This window comes from Coregonus lavaretus (assembly GCF_964263955.1).
Source record: "Coregonus lavaretus genome assembly, chromosome: 40".
Taxonomy (NCBI): domain Eukaryota; kingdom Metazoa; phylum Chordata; class Actinopteri; order Salmoniformes; family Salmonidae; genus Coregonus; species Coregonus lavaretus.
In genome coordinates, this window is record NC_140027.1 from 4,601,557 (window position 1) to 4,620,574 (window position 19,018).

Genomic DNA, 19,018 nt, shown 5'->3' on the forward strand with positions numbered 1-19,018 from the left:
AAACAAACCGCAGAACCAGCCTCAACACATATATTTCTTGGGAACCTGTTCCTGCCAGAAGAGGGGTTAGAGTTCCTGTGAATAAACAGAGCTGGTGAGCAGTGGCGTGTATTCATGTATGCCAAGGGAAGCCACTGTACAGTATGTGTAGGCGTCTATCTAATGCTGACTGGACCAAAAGAGTATGACATTGTTGCTGCCCATTGCATTGAATGCAAGGGAAGCCAGCGAGCATTTGCCTCCCTTGATAATTTTAAAAATAAAATAATAGCCAATCAGTGTTGAGCTAAACTGAGTGAGCTCAACTGTGAATGGTCCTGGCGCACCAAAACAAAGTGTCAAGGGAAGCCAGTTTGGATTTGGCTTCACTCCTATCAAATCGCTTCGAGAGCATACTTCATTGACAGAAACAACTTGAATTGTTGCATCTCGTTGTGTTGTTGTCCTCCGGTGGTAAGCTAACTAAAGTTGGCTATTTCCTAAATTAGTAATGGATGGAGATCAGTATTTGGACATGAGGTTTTACTTAATTCTCCGTACTGGCCAATGATTATGGTGGCGATTCTGATCCAACCATTAATTCATACATTGTGCCCCTGGCCTGAGACGATGGATGTTCAATATGTAGCTAGATGTAGAAGGCTAATTTTAGCTAACGTTGCCCGTGAAAGGAAGTTAGGCTAACGAGCAAGCATTTTAGCCAGGTAGCCTAGGACAAAAAAATATAAAAGCGTGTACTGTATGACAGCATGGTAGACCGTTTCGTCAACATGAAAGAGAGGAGGATGGCATTGGCATTTCTCTACAAGTAGGGTGAGTCAACATGTTCTTTCTTCTTGCACAAACAAGCATGTGCACACACACACACAAATCAAAACCATGGACAGCCACATCATATTTAGCTTACATTGATTGGACTAAATTGTTTTTGGTATATTTTAGTTGTCACTGTATTAGACTAAGCATAGGTGATTTCATGAATGGTGCTGGAATAGTGAAGGCAGCTCCTGTTTTCTTTGCAACTTGCGGTAACTCTCCGTGGTTCTAAATCACTAGTTGTTTAGTGATCCAAAAATGTTGGAAATATTAACTTGCTTGACCATGCTGTAGGTCATGTAACTGTTTGTTATATGCAATATGATTTGTGGACTTCACCGAACAGAGCTTGCTCTCCAGTTTTGTGATGAAACAAAGGTGTGGTTGAATTTATTCTGTGACTGTGTCTTCTTATTGTCTCGGCCTTTAGGCCCATATATCATGGTCACAAGGTAGAGTACCAGTCAAAAGTTTGGACACCTACTCATTCAAGGATTTTTCTTTATTTTTACATTGTAGAATAATAGTGAAGACATCAAAACTATGAAATAACACATATGGAATCACGTAGTATGCAAAGCTGTCATCAAGGCAAAGGGTGGCTATTTGAAGAATGTCAAATATATTTAGATTTGTTGAACACTTCTTGGGTTACTACAGTTGTGGTCAAAAGTTTTGAGAATGACACAAATACTAATTTTCACAAAGTCTGCTGCCTCAGTTTTGATGATGGCAATTTGCATATAATCCAGAATGTCATGAAGAGTAATCAGATGAATTGCAAAGTCCCTCTTTGCCATGAAAATGAACTTAATCCCAAAAAAACATTTCCACTGCATTTCAGCCCTGCCACAAAAGGACCAGCTGACATCATGTCAGTGATTCTCTCGTTAACACAGGTGAGTGTTGACGAGGACAAGGCTGGAGATCACTCTGTCATGCTGATTGAGTTAGAATAACAGACTGGAAGCTTTAAAAGGAGGGTGGTGCTTGAAATCATTGTTCTTCCTCTGTTAACCATGGTTACCTGCAAGGAAACACGTGCCGTCATCATTGCTTTGCACAAAAAGGGCTTCACAGGCAAGGATATTGCTGCTAGTAAGATTGCACCTAAATCAACCATTTATCGGATCATCAAGAACTTTAAGCAGAGAGGTTCAATTGTTGTGAAGAAGGCGTCAGGACCGTCTCCTAAAGTTGATTCAGCTGCGGGATCGGGGCACCACCAGTGCAGAGCTTGCTCAGGAATGGCAGCAGGCAGGTGTGAGTATATCTGCACGCACAGTGAGGCGAAGACTTTTGGAGGATGGCCTGGTGTCAAGAAGGGCAGCAAAGAAGCCACTTCTATCCAGGAAAAACATCAGGGACAGACTGATATTCTGCAAAAGGTACAGGGATTGGACTGCTGAGGACTGGGGTAAAGTCATTTTCTCTGATGAATCCCCTTTCCAATTGTTTGGGGCATCCGGAAAACACCTTGTCCGGAGAAGACAAGGTGAGCGCTACCATCAGTCCTGTGTCATGCCAACAGTAAAGCATCCTGAGACCATTCATGTGTGGGGTTGCTTCTCAGCTAAGGGAGTGGGCTCACTCACAATTTTGCCTAAGAACACAGCCATGAATAAAGAATGGTACCAACACATCCTCCGAGAGCAACTTCTCCCAACCATCCAAGAACAGTTTGGTGACGACCAATGCCTTTTCCAGCATGATGGATCACCTTTCCATAAGGCAAAAGTGATAACTAAGTGGCTCGGGGAACAAAACATCAATTTTGGGTCCATGGCCAGGAAACTCCCCAGACCTTAATCCCATTGAGAACTTGTGGTCGATCCTCAAGAGGCGGGTGGACAAACAAAACCCCACAAATTCTGACAAACTCCAAGCATTGATTATGCAAGAATGGGCTGCCATCAGTCAGGATGTGGCCCAGAAGTTAATTGACAGCATGCCAGGGCGGATTGCAGAGGTCTAGAAAAAGAAGGGTCAACACTGCAAATATTGACTCTTTGCATAAACTTCATGTAATTGTCAATAAAAGCCTTTGACACTTATGGAATGCTTGTAATTATACTTCAGTATACCATAGTAACATCTGACAAAAATCTCATAACACTGAAGCAGCAAACTTTGTGAAGACCAATACTTGTGTCACTCAAAACATTTGACCACGACTGCACATTAACAAAATTAACCTCTATCCCTAAAAGCATGATGGTCATGATTTCTTATTTTTTCCATTAAAGGGGATGTTAACTTGGCCCCGCAGACATTCGATCTGATATCGACTTCAGTTTGCTTTAACCCTAAAGAAACATTATGTAGCAAACACACATTTATTTCTGAAGTTCTTTCCAGACATCAATCCATGAAGGGGATACAGAACTGAGACCCTATAGCTTGGAATCACTCAATCCTTTTGTTTAATGAAAATATAATATTTTCAATAAATTATTTTGTTTCCTCAATAGCCATGTACATTTACATTTAGCACAGGGTTTCCCAAACTCTGCCCACGTTTTGGTTTTTGCCCTAGCACTACACAGCTGATTCAAACAATCAAAGCTTGAGGAGTTGGATATTTGAATCAGCTGTGTAGTCCTAGGGCAAAAATCAAAACGTGCATCCAGGGCAGGGTCCCAGGACCAAGTTTGGGAAACCCTGATTTAGCAGATGCTCGTATCCAGAGTAACTTACAGGAGCAATTAGGGCTAAGTGCCTTGCTTAAGGGCACATCAGATTTTTTTCACTTTGTCAGCTCGGGGATTCAAACCAGCAACCTTTCAATTACTGGCCCAATGCTCTAGGCTACCTGCCGCCCTATGTAAAACGAATGACAGCCAGGTAAATACTTATACACCAACACACCTTTTTCTAAATTCTTCCTATGGTTCTCAGTGAGGGAAATCTCGTGAAGGCTTATGGGACCTGGATGAAGAAGGACAACACAGAATACAGTTTGAATGCTTTATTGAGGGGGTGGGTGACTGTAAAAAAGGAGCAAGCACCTGTAGTAAGCGCCTTAATACAAGTTATAAAAGATGGGCGATAGATAGCTGGATCTCTGAGGACTCCTGTTAAACAAAGAGTCTGAAATGGCACCCTATTCCCTATATAGTGCACTACTTTTGACCAGAGACCATAGAGCTGTGGTTAAAAGTAGTGCACAATATAGGGTATAGGGTGCCATTTCAGACACACACACAGGGTCTGTATCGATTACTGTAGTAGATCAGGTTGAGAGGGGGAAAAGCACCTGGTTCACTGAGACCAACATTAGGACCTTTTCAGTTTAGGTAAAATAACTTGTCCATTGATCATTACTTAAAAATCACACATTTTCAACCTGGGCTCAAGTCAGTGCACATACACATTGGCATTATGGAACATAAGTTAGACAAAAATAAAAGGAATTCTACAAATGCCGTTCCCTGGAAATGAGGCAGAAATCTCTTTAAATAATGGGTGCAACTGTCTAAGGCAACTTTAAATTCAATAGAAAAGGGATAATCTAGAAGTATTGGTGTATAAAGCAGGAATGAAGCTATACAATGTCACATTACACATTTTCCTTTCACACTGTACAGAGTCCACTTCCTTCAGCTCTGGCCAGGCCGGCCAAAATACAAGGCAGTGTAACTTTTTACCCAGACACATTGTATATACACACATTCAGGACATACAATACAAACATAAATATGAGCAGGAATTATTTCCTTCCCAAGGCCCAGTTTAGGCCTCCCAACATGCCGGATGCAATTTTCCTATTGGCTATTCAATTAAATGTTGATCTCATTTTAAAATAGATGAGGATCATTTGTTGTTGGGGGACATTTAATAAATCTTTCTATTTTAAAGAAAAATATTACATTGTATGATGTTATGCAGTTAGCTACATAAACAGTCAATATGTATTAATTGACCAGAACATACTGTAATACTATGAGTAAAGGTTTAGCGCTTTAGATAAATAATATTAGATAGCTTGTCAATTTTTATGTAATATGAATCATATTTTTTTAATCAAACATATCTGCCTCAAAACGGATCTTAATGTAGATCATTATTAACAAGTTATGACTTCTAATGTAATCTAATAACTGGTGACAGGGCCGAGAAAGCATTCGATGTAGATTTTTTGCTGCATCTTATGACATGATTGTCACGCCAGACCAATATTTGGAACATATTTAGTTAATATCATAATGATATACACATAGCAATGTACTACATTTAAACTCATTAGGAGGGAGTCTGTATTCAAAATAATTTGTAACTCTTCACAAAAACAAGAAATGCCAAAACCTAAATTACATTTTCATCTTTGATTTACAAAGGGTATTACCGAAAAAGGGTATTATGTCTGAACATCATAAATATCTATATTTGCCCATGTATGTGTGGATGTATGTTTGTCCGCATATACACTTTATACACAAAATCTTTTGCCAACTTCGGTTTTCTGAGTCTGGAACTGTTTAAGGTTTCAAAGTGGTCACCAAGGCCTCATAGGTATGCAGGTTCATTCCAACCAAATAATTTATTTGTTGAAAGATCAATAATATTACGTTGATATTGAACAAGAATAGAATTACAAATACCGTTCAAACCATGTAAAAGGATATGCATGTAGTGCAATTTACAGAATAGGATTTGTTTGACTGAAAGAATAACCTTGGATACTCATGGGGCTTGAGGATCAACTTTGGAAAAACCTTATTCTGGAGCTTCAACAACAATATTTGTTATTAATATTGAAAATAATAAAACATGGAAAAACAAGGAGGGGCAAGAGTGGCTGGAATCTCCTTTGGGCTCTGGTACTTTGGTAGACTAAATCTACCCGTTTTGCTCTCATTCCTCATTCAGTCCTTATGAATGGATTTGTGTTTGGTACTCAGAACTTGAGGTCATCAGCATCCACGCTAGTCTGTCTTTCTGGGGGACCGCCTTTCGCTGTTCTACGCATTCTGCCTACATAGGTAAGCCTGCCGTCCGTAATTATATATATTGTTATCATTAATAAATTGACTGGAACAGTTGAGTCCGTGGGGGGAGGATTGGTATGTACACCAGGATACGAAGCCTCTGAGGGGGAGTGAAGAAAACAGGGCTTTGGGTGGGCCTGTGTGACCTTTTTGGGGTTCAACCATCATGGGACTACCTTCTTGGTATCCTCTCCTGCGGCCCTCTATGGGGTTTAGTTCATCAGGACATGTCTATGTATACAGTCGGTATACAGCACAACTCACAAGTTCTTGGTGTTCATGTGTGTTTTGAAATGCTTCGTGAGGTGGTCGCTCCTCATGAACCGTTTCTGACACTGGTTGCACTCGAAGCGCTTGTCTCCTGCAAGGAGAAGACAGAATAAATGAGTGGTTTAATTTTCCTGCACAACACAAAACTATGACAGAGCAATACCATTCTTCTCTGCTGCAGATCTGAGTGTCTGCCTGAGTCCTGGCAAATTCTGCAAAACTAACATATGTGCATCATCTCCGTGAGTCCTGACATGTGGTGAACACAATGGTGTATTTGCATGAGTTGGCATATGGCGCACTGTCGACTAACTTGTGCTAACCTTGCTGTGTACGTACCTCCTGTGTGTGTGTCCTGGGGTGTGTTCAGTAGGTGGAAAACATTTTGAAAACAGGGGAGGTACTATCTGAACTGGTCCAATAAGAACACAGGCGGCAGGTAGCTTAGTGGTTAAGAGCGTTGTGCCAGTAACCGAAAGGTCGCTGGTTCTAATCCCCGAGCCGACTAGGTGAAAAAACTGTTGATGTGCCCTTGAGCAAGGCACTTAACCGTAATTGCTCCTGTAAGTCGCTCTGGATAAGAGCATCTGCTAAATGACTTTTTTTTTTTAAACAAAAAAAACCCACAGGATTGTCACTATCCATTGCAAAATGTTTTGCTACGGTGTTCCTTACTGAACATGACCCACTGTGTGTTGCAGACTGACCTACATTCATCCTACAGTGTGTATCAGTGTGTCTCCTGAGGGGGGACGGACCTGTATGTGTCCTGGCGTGCCGCTGCAGCTCGTCACTGCGCGTGAAGCGTTTGCCGCAGAAGACCCAGTTGCAGACGAAGGGCCGCTCGCCGGTGTGCAGGCGCACGTGGGCCCGGAGGAGGGACGTTTTCCGGAACGTCTTCTCGCAGCCCGGGATGTGACAGATGTGCTTCCTCTTCCCCACCTCGCCGGGCCTGCACAACACAGAAAACACAAACTTAACAACAACATATATACAAAAGAATGTGGACACCCCTTCAAATGAGTGAATTTGTCTATTTCAGCTACACCCGTTGCTGACAGGTGTATAAAATCGAGCACACAGCCATGCAATCTCCATAGACAACAATTGGCAGTAGAATAGCCTTACTGAAGAGCTCAGTAACTTTCAACGTGCCACCGTCATAGGATGCCACCTTTCCAACAAGTCAGTTCTTCAAATTTCTGCCCTGCTAGAGCTGCCCCGGTCAACTGTAAATTATGTTATTGTGAAGTGGAAACGTCTAGGAGCAACAACGGCTCAGCCGCGAAGTGGTAGGCCACACAAGCTCACAGAACAGGACTGCTGAGTGCTGAAGCGCATACAAATCATCTGTCTGTCTTCGGTTGCCACACTCACTACCGAGTTCCAAATTGCCCCTGGAAGCAACGTCAGCACAAGAACTGTTCGTCGGGAGCTTCATGAAATGGGTTTCCATGGCCGAGCAACCTAAGCCTAAGCCTAAGATCACCAACAAGCCTAAGATCACCATGCGCAATGCCAAGTGTCGGCTGGAGTGGTGTAAAGCTTGCCGCCATTGGACTCTGGAGCAGTGAAAACACATTCTCTGGAGTGATGAATCACGCTTCACCATCTTGCAGTCCAACAGACTAATCTGGGTTTGGCAGATGCCAGGAGAACGCTACCTGCCCCAGTACATAGTGCCAACAGTAAAGTTTGGTGGAAGAGGAATAATGGTCTGGGGCTGTTTTTCATGGTTCGGGTTAAGCCCCTTAGTTCCAGTGAAGGGAAATCTTAACGCTACAGCATACAATGACATTCTAGACGATTCTGTGCTTCCAACTTTGTGGCAACAGTTTGGGGAAGGCCCTTTCTTGTTTCAGCATGACAATGCCCCCGTGCACAAAGCGAGGTCCCATACAGAAATAGTTTGTCGAGATCGGTGTGGAAGAACTGGACTGCACAGAGCCCTGACCTCAACCCCATCGAACACCTTTGGGATGAATTGGAATGCCGACTGCGAGCCAGGCCTAATCGCCCAACATCTGTGCCCGACCTCACTAATGCTCGTGGCTGAATGGAAGCAAGTCCCAGCAGCAATGTTCCAACATCTAGTGGAATGCCTTCCGAGAAGAGTGGAGGCTGTTATATCAGAAAAGGGGGAGACTAACTCCAAATTAATGCCCATGATTTTGGAATGAGATGTTTGACGAGCACATATTAATAGCAGGAGGATGGAAAGTAGTTGTTAGCAATCGTGGATGTTTCCCTGCCCCAATCTCACAAGAGGGTACACTTTCCCCATACAGGTATCAGTTTGCGTCAACCAAGACTTTCTATATTGGTAAAACAAAATATGGTTTATACTGTGTATCATGCTTTTTTCCACCAGGTGCTCAGGCCTGGCTCTAGTTTGCTAGTAAGAGCCACTTGCCTCTTCTCTGAGTCCTTACAGTTGGGGCAGGTGCAGGCCATGCGGCGCTTCTTCTCCCCAGGCTGACCCTGCAGCTCCAGACCCAGAGTCTGCTCCATCTGCACCTGGTGGCCCTGGGAGGTCACCCCGCCCAGCTGGAGGGTCCCGCCCTGTACCGTCTGCACTGTCAGGTGCTGCTGGCCTGAAAGAACAGTAGAGAAACTTTAACATATACTGTACTTGAACACACACAGGTGCAGCTCAATAAATTAGAATATTGTGGAAAAGTTAAAGTAATTTCAATAATTCAATTGACAAAGTGAAACTCATATATCGTGGATTAATTACACAAAAAGTGAAATAGTTCAAGCCTGTTTTGTTTTAATCTTGATGATTACGGCTTACAGCTCATGAAAACCCCAAATTCAGTATCTCAGAAAATTAGAATATGACATAAGAAATGTAATACAGACATGTCGGCCTTCTGAAAAGTATGTTCTTGTACATGCAGTCAGTACTTGGTTGGGGCTCCTTTTGCATGAATCACTGCATCTATGCGGCGTGGCATGGAGTCGATCAGCCTGTGGCACTGCTGAGGTGTTATGGAAGCCCAGGTTGCTTCGATAGCGGCCTTCAGCTCGTCTGCATTGTTGGGTCTCGTGTCTCTCATCTTCCTCTTGACAATACCCCATAAATTCTCTATGGGGTTCAGATCAGGCCAATCAAGCACAGTAATCCCATGGTCATTGAACCAGGTATTGGTACCTTTGGCAGTGTGGGCAGGTGCCAAGTCCTGCTGGAAAATGAAATCAGCATCTCCATAAAGCTTGTCAGCAGAAGGAAGCATGAAGTGCTCTAACATTTCCTGGTAGACGGCTGAGTTGACTTTGGACTTGATGAAACACAGTGGACCAACACCAGAAGATGACATGGTTCCCAAATCATCACTGACTGTGGAAACTTCACACTGGACTTCAAGCAACTTGGATTCTGTGCCTCTCCACTCTTCCTCCAGACTCTGGGACTTTGATTGCCAAATGAAATGCAAAATGTACTTTCATCTGAAAAGAGGACTTTGGACCACTGAGCGACAGACCAGTTATTTTTCTCCTTAGCCCAGGTAAGACGCTTCTGACGTTGCCTCTGGTTCAGGAGTGGCTTGACACGAGGAATGCGACAGTTGTAGCCCATTTCCTGGATACGTCTGTGCGTGGTGGCTCTTGATGCACTGACTCCTGCCTCAGTCCACTCCTTGTGAAGCTCCCCCCCATTTTTGAATGGCCTTTGCTTGACAATCCTCTCAAGGCTCCGGTTATCCCTGTTGCTTGTGCACCTTTTCCTACCACACTTCTTCCTTCCACTCGACTTTCCATGAATATGCTTGGATACAGCACTCTGTGAACAGCCAGCTTCTTTAGCAATGATCTTTTGAGGCTTTCCCTCCTTGTGGAGGGTGTTGATGACTGTCTTCTGCACAACTGTCAAGTCAGCAGTCTTCCCCATGATTGTGAAGCCTACTGAACTGGAATGAGAGACCATTTAAAGGCTGAGGAAACCTTTGCAGGTGTTTTGAGTTAGTTAGCTGATTAGTGTGACACCTTGAGTCTACAATATTGAACTTTTCCACAATATTCTAATTTATTGAGCTGCACCTGATATATATATATATATATATATATATATATATATATATATATATATATATATATATAGATACACACACACACACACAAATCCTTTACACCAACATGCACACCCCAATCCACACATACATACTACCACATGACCACTGACACACACATGCAGGCCTCCATTAGCTTGCTAAAAGTCAATTGGAATGCATATTGTTTTTAAAGGAACACAGTATGAAAATAGAGAGGATACGGATATGCACTTGTGGATTTGGATACGGACTACCACTTTCTATATTTTTTTCACGAACACACAGTACATACATATATACACACACATACATGCATACCTCCTGCGTTGGTGATGGTGACGGGCACTCCTTGCACCTGGACCCCGTTGATGTTTATAGTCTGCACGGCCTGGCCCGCCGAGGAGAGCTGGGCTGCGTTTAGCGCTATCATTCCCCCCGCCGGTGCTATTTTTGGTAGGGTCCTCTCCTTCCTGCCCCCCGCCAGTGTTCGCTTGGTGGCCCCCACGGACGACAGGGTGGTGGTGACCATGCTGGAGGGCGTTGTTGCCGTGGAAACGGTGGTTTCCTGGAGCTGCACAGTCTGCCATTCGCCCGATGCCGTTTTGATCAGGAGCTGAGAGGAGCACAGGGGTGTCAGACTAACACGGAACAAGTCTGTCAGATTAGGACACATCTGTATTAAAGGCCCACTTCCACTTATGGTTTCATTACATTTCAAGTGGGTAGCCTGTAGTGAGTGTAGAGAGGTGGTGTGCATGCAGCACCTATAGGAGTTTTTTGTGTGTGGCCTTGTGTGCATGACTACATTGGAAACTTCAGACTGACTCATCTACAAATCACCTCACATCCAAACGTACTACTCTAGATCTGTCAGTTTGCTGAGAGAGCTAAATTGATGATCTCTAACAATCTGTGTGTGTACCTGAGTGGGCTCTGGCTGCAGGTTGGCTGCAGGCTGTCTCTGGGGGACCTGGGGCAGGGTGGCGGAGGCAGCCTGCACCACCTTCAGGGCCTGCTGGGGGATCTGGACCACCTGCTGCTCCTGTTTCTGCTGCACCAGCTGCACCAGCTGCTGCTGGCCTGACCCGGTGTTCTGCACGATCAGGAGCTGGTTACCCGCCTGGGGAGAACGCCGAGACAGCAGCAATGAGACACAGCCCTAAATCTGTCCAACACTTACTCATACAGGGACCCCAATATTGGAGGTTGAAGGGGTGATAGAGTAGGCTAACCCTCATGTAAAGCATAGCATTTTGAGTTTGAGAAATACAGATGAATTCATTACTCATTTACACACTCACAAGCATTGTAGACACATTTAGTAATTAGTACCCATTTGTAGCCCACTCAAGCAAGTGAACTAGTCAACAAGTCATGGTTGACCCCACACCAAATGCAGCAGAACAACAAATATACCTGAATAATATTCTCCCCGGCCTCTATCAATATCGTCTCCATCTGCTCGGGGGGCGGGGAGGTGGGCTGTGGTGGAGGGGCTGCTGCCACCAGCTTCTTCCTGCCTCGTCTGCCCTTCGTTGGCGGGGGAGGAGCTGCCGCTGGCTCCTCTCCGGTGGCTACGTTGAGGGGCAGCGTGAGCCCGCTGGGCAGCCGCACCACGTTGGCTGCATTTGGTTTCCGCCCCCTGGGGGACGGCTTGATGGCCACCGTCTTCTGCGGGGTGATGGGCGCGGCAGCGGGCTGCGGCTGGGGGACCGTCATGGGCGTGGTGATGATGGCCTGGTTGGTACCTGGGATGAGCTGGATCTGTCCACCCTGCTGCATCATCTGGATGGTCTGTGTGCCTCCCAGCTGCGGCACCACCTGGTACTGGATGTTGGATGTTTGATTCGAGCGGCCAGGGCTCTGCTGGATGGTGAGGACGATGGGGCTGCCGGGGCTATTGGAGCCCAGGCCCGCTGGCAGCTGGATCACATTTCCTTTAGCGGACAGGAAGCCCAGGTTTTTGGGAGGGGCGGGGGCGATGGGGGCGGGCTTGATGGGGAGGAGACGCCGAGGTTGGGGTTGGGCAGGAGGGGCACTGACTGGGGCCTGAGCGGCAGGGGGGCCGATCTTACTGCAGGTGGCGGCCAGGAGGGCCAGTGGGGAGGGCTGGGAGTCCTGTAGACAGGACCAGAGAGAGCGAGACAAATGGTTAGGGGGGGGGAACGAGTCAGACACAAATTATTTACTGCTGATACCGGACCAGGCCCAAATCCCCGTCATTCGCATGAAGAGGAGACACCGATACAGGGGACGCAGGTCCAGGTGCCTTGTGAGAATTTGTTGGCGAGTGGGTAACTTGCCTCTACCAGCCGTCCTATTGGCCAACGTGTAATAATTGGAGAATAAACTGCATGAGCTCCGTTCAAGACTATCCTACCAACGGGACATTAAAAACTGTAATATCTTATGTTTCACCTAGTTGTGGCTGAACCTAGCCAACGGCTGAACGACGACATGGATAATATACAGTTGGCTGGGTTTTCCGTGCATCGGCAAGACAGAACAGCTGCCTCCGGTAAGACAAGGGGTGGTGGTCTGTGTCCATTTGTCAATAACAGCTGGTGCGTGAAATCTAATATTAAGGAAGTCTCAAGGTTTTGCTCGCCTGAGGTAGAGTATCTCATTATAAGCTGTAGACCACACTATATACCAATTTTTCGTAGATGTCTATTTACCACCACAAACAAATGCTGGTACTAAGACCGCAATCAACGAGCTGTATAAGGCCATAAGCACACAAGAAAATGCTCATCCAGAGGCGGCGCTCCTAGTGCCCGGGGACTTTAATGCAGAGAAACTGATTTCTACCAGCATGTTACATGTGCAACCAAAGGAAAAAAATACTCTAGACCACCTTTACTCCACACACAGAGACGTGCACAAAACTCTCCCTCGCCCTCCATTTGGAAAATCTGATCATAATTCTATCCTCCTGATTCCATGGATTACAGGCAACATCCGCACTGAGCTAAAGGGTAGAGCTACCGCTTTAAAAGGAGCGGGACTCTAACCCGGACGCTTATATGAAATCCTGCTATGCCCTCCGACAAACCATTGACTCTAACCCGGACGCTTATAAGAAATCCCGCTATGCCCTCCGACAAACCATCAACAGGCAAAGCGTCAATACAGGACTAAGATTGAATCGTACTAAGCCGGCTCTGACGCTTGTCGGACGTGGCAGGGCTTTCAAACTATTACGGACTACAAAGTGAAGCCCAGCTGTGAGCTGCCAATTGACACGAGCCTGCATGAGAACACCAGCTGTTCCAATTCTATTGCACTCCACACTGCCCTTTCCCACCTGGACAAAAGGAACACCTACGTGAGAATGCTGTTCATTGACTACAGCTCAGCGTTCAACACCATAGTTCCCTCAAAGCTCATCACTAAGCTAAAGACCCTGGGACTAAACTCCTCCCTCTGCAACTGGATCCTGGACTTCCTGATGGGCCGCCCCCAGGTGGTAAGGGTAGGCAACAACACATCTGCCACACTGATCCTCAACACGGGGGCCCCTCAGGGGTGCGTGCTTAGTCCCCTCCTGTACTCCCTGTACACCCACGACTGCGTGGCCAAGCATGACTCCAACACCATCATTAAGTTTGCGGACGACACAACGGTGGTAGGCCTGATCACTAACAACGATGAGACAGCCTATAGGGAGGAGGTCAAAGACCTGGCAGTGTGGTGCCAGAACAACAACCTATCCCTCAACGTGATCAAGACAAAAGGAGATGATTGTGGACTACAGGAAAAGGAGGGCCGAGCAAGCCCCCATTCTCATCGACGGGGCTGTAGTGGAGCAGGTTGAGAGCTTCAAGTTCCTTGGTGTCCACATCACCAACAAACTATCATGGTCCAAACACACCAAGACAGTCGTGAAGAGGGCATGACAATGCCTATTCCCCCTCAGGAGACTGAAAAGATTTGGCATGGGTCCTCAGATCCTCAAAAGGTTATAGAGAAGCACCATCGAGAGCATCCTGACTGGTTGCATCACGCCTGGTATGGCAACAGCTCGGCCTCCGACCGCAAGGCGCTACAGAGGGTAGTGCGTATGGCCTAGTACATCACAGGGGCCAAGCTTCCTGTCATCCAGGACCTCTATACCAGTAGGTGTCGGAGGAAGGCCCTAAAATGGCCAAAGACTCCAGCCACCCTAGTCATAGACTGTTCTCTCTGCTACCGCATGGCAAGCGGTACCAGAGCGCCAAGTCTAGGTCCAAAAGGCTTCTTAACAGCTTCTACCCTCAAGACTGCTGAACAGCTAATCAAATGGCTACCTGGACTATTTGCATTGACCCCCCCTTTTACGCTGCTGCTACTACTTGCTGTTTATTATCATCTATGCATAGTCACTTTACCCCTACCTACATGTACATATTACCTCAATTATCTCTACTAACCAGTACCCCCGCACATTGACTCGGTACCAGTACCCCCTGTATATAGCCTTATTGTTATTTTGTTGCTCTTTTAATTTTTTTACTTTAGTTTATTTAGTAAATATTTTCTTAACTCTTATTTTTCTTTAAACTAAATTGATGGTTAAGGGCTTGTAAGTAAGCATTTCACGGTAAGATGCACCTGTTGTAGTCGACGCATGTGACAAATAACATTTCTTTTTCCTTTTTTTTTGAACCAGGGATGGAATTGTATTGGGGTGCAACTAAAGCTGGGCGATATATCAAATTAGATTAATTAGAATTCATGTTTTAGCGCGATGTTCCAAATGCCTGTATCACAAGAATCTATGTTGGATTTGTTTCCGTTTTTATGAGCGTTTGTGTCTTTTTGGTCTTGTCTCCTTCACTCCTGTGCTGTGTGCACCTTCCCCCTCGCACAGACACCTAGCCCCTCCCCCTGCCACTCACAACAAGATCACTTCTCCCTCTCTGACAACAACCAATTTCAACTTGCTATTTGCATTTGAGGTTTGGTCCAACAGAATCGGTCAATTTCCCTTCTAACGATGTGCCTTGCATTGTGCATGGTTCTAGTAATTTTTTTATACAAAAAAGGGCATTTTCATAGACAGACTTGAAAGCCAGATCAGTGATTACAAAAAAGCAGGTTAAACTATTTTGATTAAATGAGTGGGTCTTATGGAGGTAGAAGGCTTATATTTAGCCTAGGTATTCTTTTACAAGCCTTGAATTCATTAGATTATTCCTGACTGTTTGAAATGCAGTGCATTGACCTTTAATTGTGAGTCATTCCATGTCATTTCAGCAAGCCATGACACACACCATCTCAGATTGTTCTGAAATCGTTTCTGTAGTTAGAAACAGATATGATTGGCATTCCTGAAACATTATTTTGTTGAAATATAATTTGATCTGAGAAATTAAGCTAATTGATTGCACCCAAATTGGCAATTTAAAATGTATAGGATTCATATCATATTCAATGAATATAGTACCTAACATCCTATTTGGACCATAAGTCTGCTAACAATGAGCAAGACATGAGGAATCTAATAAAATGATGAAAAGCCACCCACGGATCTCCCACACTAATCCCACCCCAACCAGTATCAGTTCTCTGTCTGACAGTAGTATGGAACTGCTGCTTGGAGTATTGCTTCTTCATCCTTTGTAATGTATTCCTGGTGAATCTGGTGATGTCTCCCCCCCACATTCTGAGAAATTAGGCATTGAAGTCGCTTGCGTCCTTTACCATAAATTAATGTGAAAGTACCCAGTTTTGCCCACTAGATGCTACTGCCACCCCACCCTTTATCCATGTTGGTCTCGTGTTCATTAAATGGATCACAAAATTGTTTTTGCAACTTTGGGTAGAAAACCAATAGCTATTGCTCATGATAAAAATAAATTGTGCAGTCATCCTCACAATTCAAGCTAGTCCTCCATGAAAGCAATTCAGTTTTTCCTTCTCTTAGGCTTAATTTGTGTCCAGGAAACAGCCCCGCTGTGTCTGGTTTATTCCCTTAAAAAAGGTCTGGATTAGTTAGTCCATTCCTGGTGATTGGCGAACAAGCAAACCATTAGGCTACAGCAGTTCTAATGGTTTCAATGCTATGGTATCCAAACAAAACTCCCAAACACACACTGTATAGTGTTTTGTAATGGTATTGGGTTGGGTTTAATGGTAAATGTCACTAATCACACTACATAGAGATGTTTTCTAATTATTTTATTTAAAAACATACGACTGCCATGCAATGTTTATAATTTTATTAGGGTTGTCACAACATTTAGCACATTTCTCCAATCAAAGTTTACGGCTTGTAGAAAAGTCTTCACCATACAGACAGCCCTCTCAGAGAGCTGCAATCTTTTGGACTATTCAAGGAGAGTTGGGTTGAAACATTAGGTTGCTAAGAGAAGGTCACACTGAATTGCTTTCATGGAGGTCTAGCTTGACCACACTATTTATTTTCATCATGAGCAAAAGCTGTTGGTTTTCTACCCAAACTTGCAAAGAAAATGTTGATGCATTTAATAAACACAAGAGACCAGCAAAATTGATAAAAGGGTGTGGTAGCAGGAACAGCGAAAAACGTGGTACTTTCACACTCATTTATGGTCAAGAATGTAAGCGACTTCATTGGCTAATTTCTCTGAACATCGGAAAAAAACATCACCAGATTCACAGGGAATATATTAGAAACGTTGAAGAAACAATACTCCAAGCAGCAGCTCCATACTACTTGTCAGAGATAGAGAACTGATATTGTATACTGGTTGTTGGGTTGGGCTTGGGGTGTGGGGGGTCCGTGGGTGACTTTTGATCATTTTATTGGATTCCTCATGTCTTACTCATTGTTAGGAAGAATGATGGTCCAAATCAGATGTTAGGTACTATAATTATTGAAGATTATATGAATCCTATAAATTAAAATGGCCAATTTGGGTGCAATCAATTAGCTTAATTTCTCAGATATCAAATTATATATTTTTTAAAGATTTCAGGAATGCTAATCTTATCCGTTTCTAACTACAGAAATGATTTCTGAACAATCTGAGATGGTGTTGTCGAAATCCTTTTTGAAGTGGAATGACTCTTGTGCAGCAAAGCTTAGAGAAAAATTCAAAAAAGAAGTACAAAATAAAAAAAGAGATGTATATCATGATTTTCACCCAGCCCTAGGTGGAACACAGTTTACATACAGGAGGTTAAGCTACATCTCACCATAGGCTACCAATAAAATACATAAACTACAAACTTCATGATTCACAATAGGATGGCGTTGCTGGACTCAGTATTCAAACTAAGGTCAAATAATGAACCCCATGGTTACTTTTAAGACACCACTGGGTGATATTTACACATCCGAGAACTACCGAGGACAAGCAGGAAGTAGTCTGGCTGTGACTCACTTGAGAGGAAGTGGCAGAGGGCTGGAGATACTCGCTGGGACTGACAGCAACAGTGGTGGCCATACTGTCCTGTTGATCTGCAACACACATGGAAACACACATTGCATGTACTGTAAATAGTCGTAACGCATTTCAAGTACCAAAAATAATGAGGGTCACTGTCAATAGTTCAGGAAATTATTAAATACGAGGGAGCTGTTTTGCCCTAAACGCATGCAAAGGCATTCAAATTATAGTACACAAAGGAAAATGTGCACTGCAACTCTAATAGATGAGTTGTGGCTGGCTAGCTACCACCCCGTGAATGCCAGTCTCAACAGACTGGTGTAAATTGTGTGACCTTTAATCCGTACTAAAAGGGCGGGTCTATGCCAAAAAAAAGATAGTCAGACACATGCATTGCCAACTACAAATACTCGTCTACTAAGTAAAGAATTAAAAGGCCCTAAACAAAAGTACAGTATGCTAACTAGCAAATGGGCACAGTAGAGGGTTACGACTTGGGTACAGTGAGTTGGTGACTACCGTACCTGGCTGACTTCTCACGCAATCTCACAAATAGCTCGAGCATGATAATGTATCGCGAGAGCATCAGGACAAAATTGGACTGTACAAATAATATGCACTGTGTGTATTATTGGAGTCAGTTGCAATCATGTCTAATGTGACTGTCTCTTTAAAATCTAATATTTAATGCTTAGAAAAAAATATTTAAGCGCGGCCTGAAAATAGCGCCGCCATCAAACGTACTCAGATAGCTTCTTGCTAGCTAAATGGTTTGCTGGCTAACTGGCAGTCAGAAATGAAACGACTAGCTAGCGTTGCAAATACTTTATCGTGCAGCTGACTTTTCTTTCAAACTGAGTGGAACAGGGAGCCCATGGCGATACGTGCATGTGGAATTTGTTTTAATGTGAAATATCGAAAAAGATTAGCATCAATGTATAGCTAACGGTAGCTGGAATTACAAACAGGATTCAGCTTTACTGGCTAGCTACGCGTAGCAAGTCAAACTCTTTGATACTGGAAAAAAGGCAGCCCTTTTCCGGAAGTACATAGCTGGCTTGCACAATGGTCCTACTCAACCTCAAACATAAGGAATTTCCAACACAAACTGTTCGATGTGTATTGTTTAACACAGACCAAATTGTTTTACGAAGTACAATGTAATATAAACACCAATGTATTAATTCCTACCCACCGCTCATGACGACATTCGCTCTCCGTGAGCCTTCAAGAGCAAGCCCCTGGAAGATTCCGCCCGCGCTCATGGACCAATCCACGCGCTATTGTTCAATGAAGGATGCCCAGGCCAGCCAATCGACACGAGCTCTCGGTGTGATTGAAATTCAATTTAGCCAATAAAAAACCTGAAACCTCTCACAACTGTCGATGGACGCCATTTTAACCAATGGAGTATATAGATTAGGGTCAATAGGGCGGGTTTTAAGGGAAAAGATGGACCAGGCAAAGGGCCAATTATAATGGAATTTCATTTAAATGACGTCTATAATGTCCAATAAGAGCTCTATGGGACAAA

General features: G+C 44.2%; 1 protein-coding gene across 1 annotated transcript; it reads right to left on the minus strand.

The window, feature by feature from the left end:
- Positions 1-3,769: 3,769 nt before the first annotated feature.
- Positions 3,770-18,749, minus strand: LOC311113630 (transcription factor Sp2-like; the record flags this gene model as incomplete). Its single annotated transcript, XM_084156893.1, has 8 exons — positions 3,770-6,165; positions 6,833-7,026; positions 8,488-8,668; positions 10,448-10,742; positions 11,052-11,249; positions 11,546-12,247; positions 17,479-17,555; positions 18,680-18,749. 8 exons carry the CDS (start codon positions 18,747-18,749, stop codon positions 6,065-6,067), a joined length of 1,818 nt encoding a protein of 605 aa, XP_084013019.1. The 3' UTR covers positions 3,770-6,064.
- Positions 18,750-19,018: the final 269 nt, after the last annotated feature.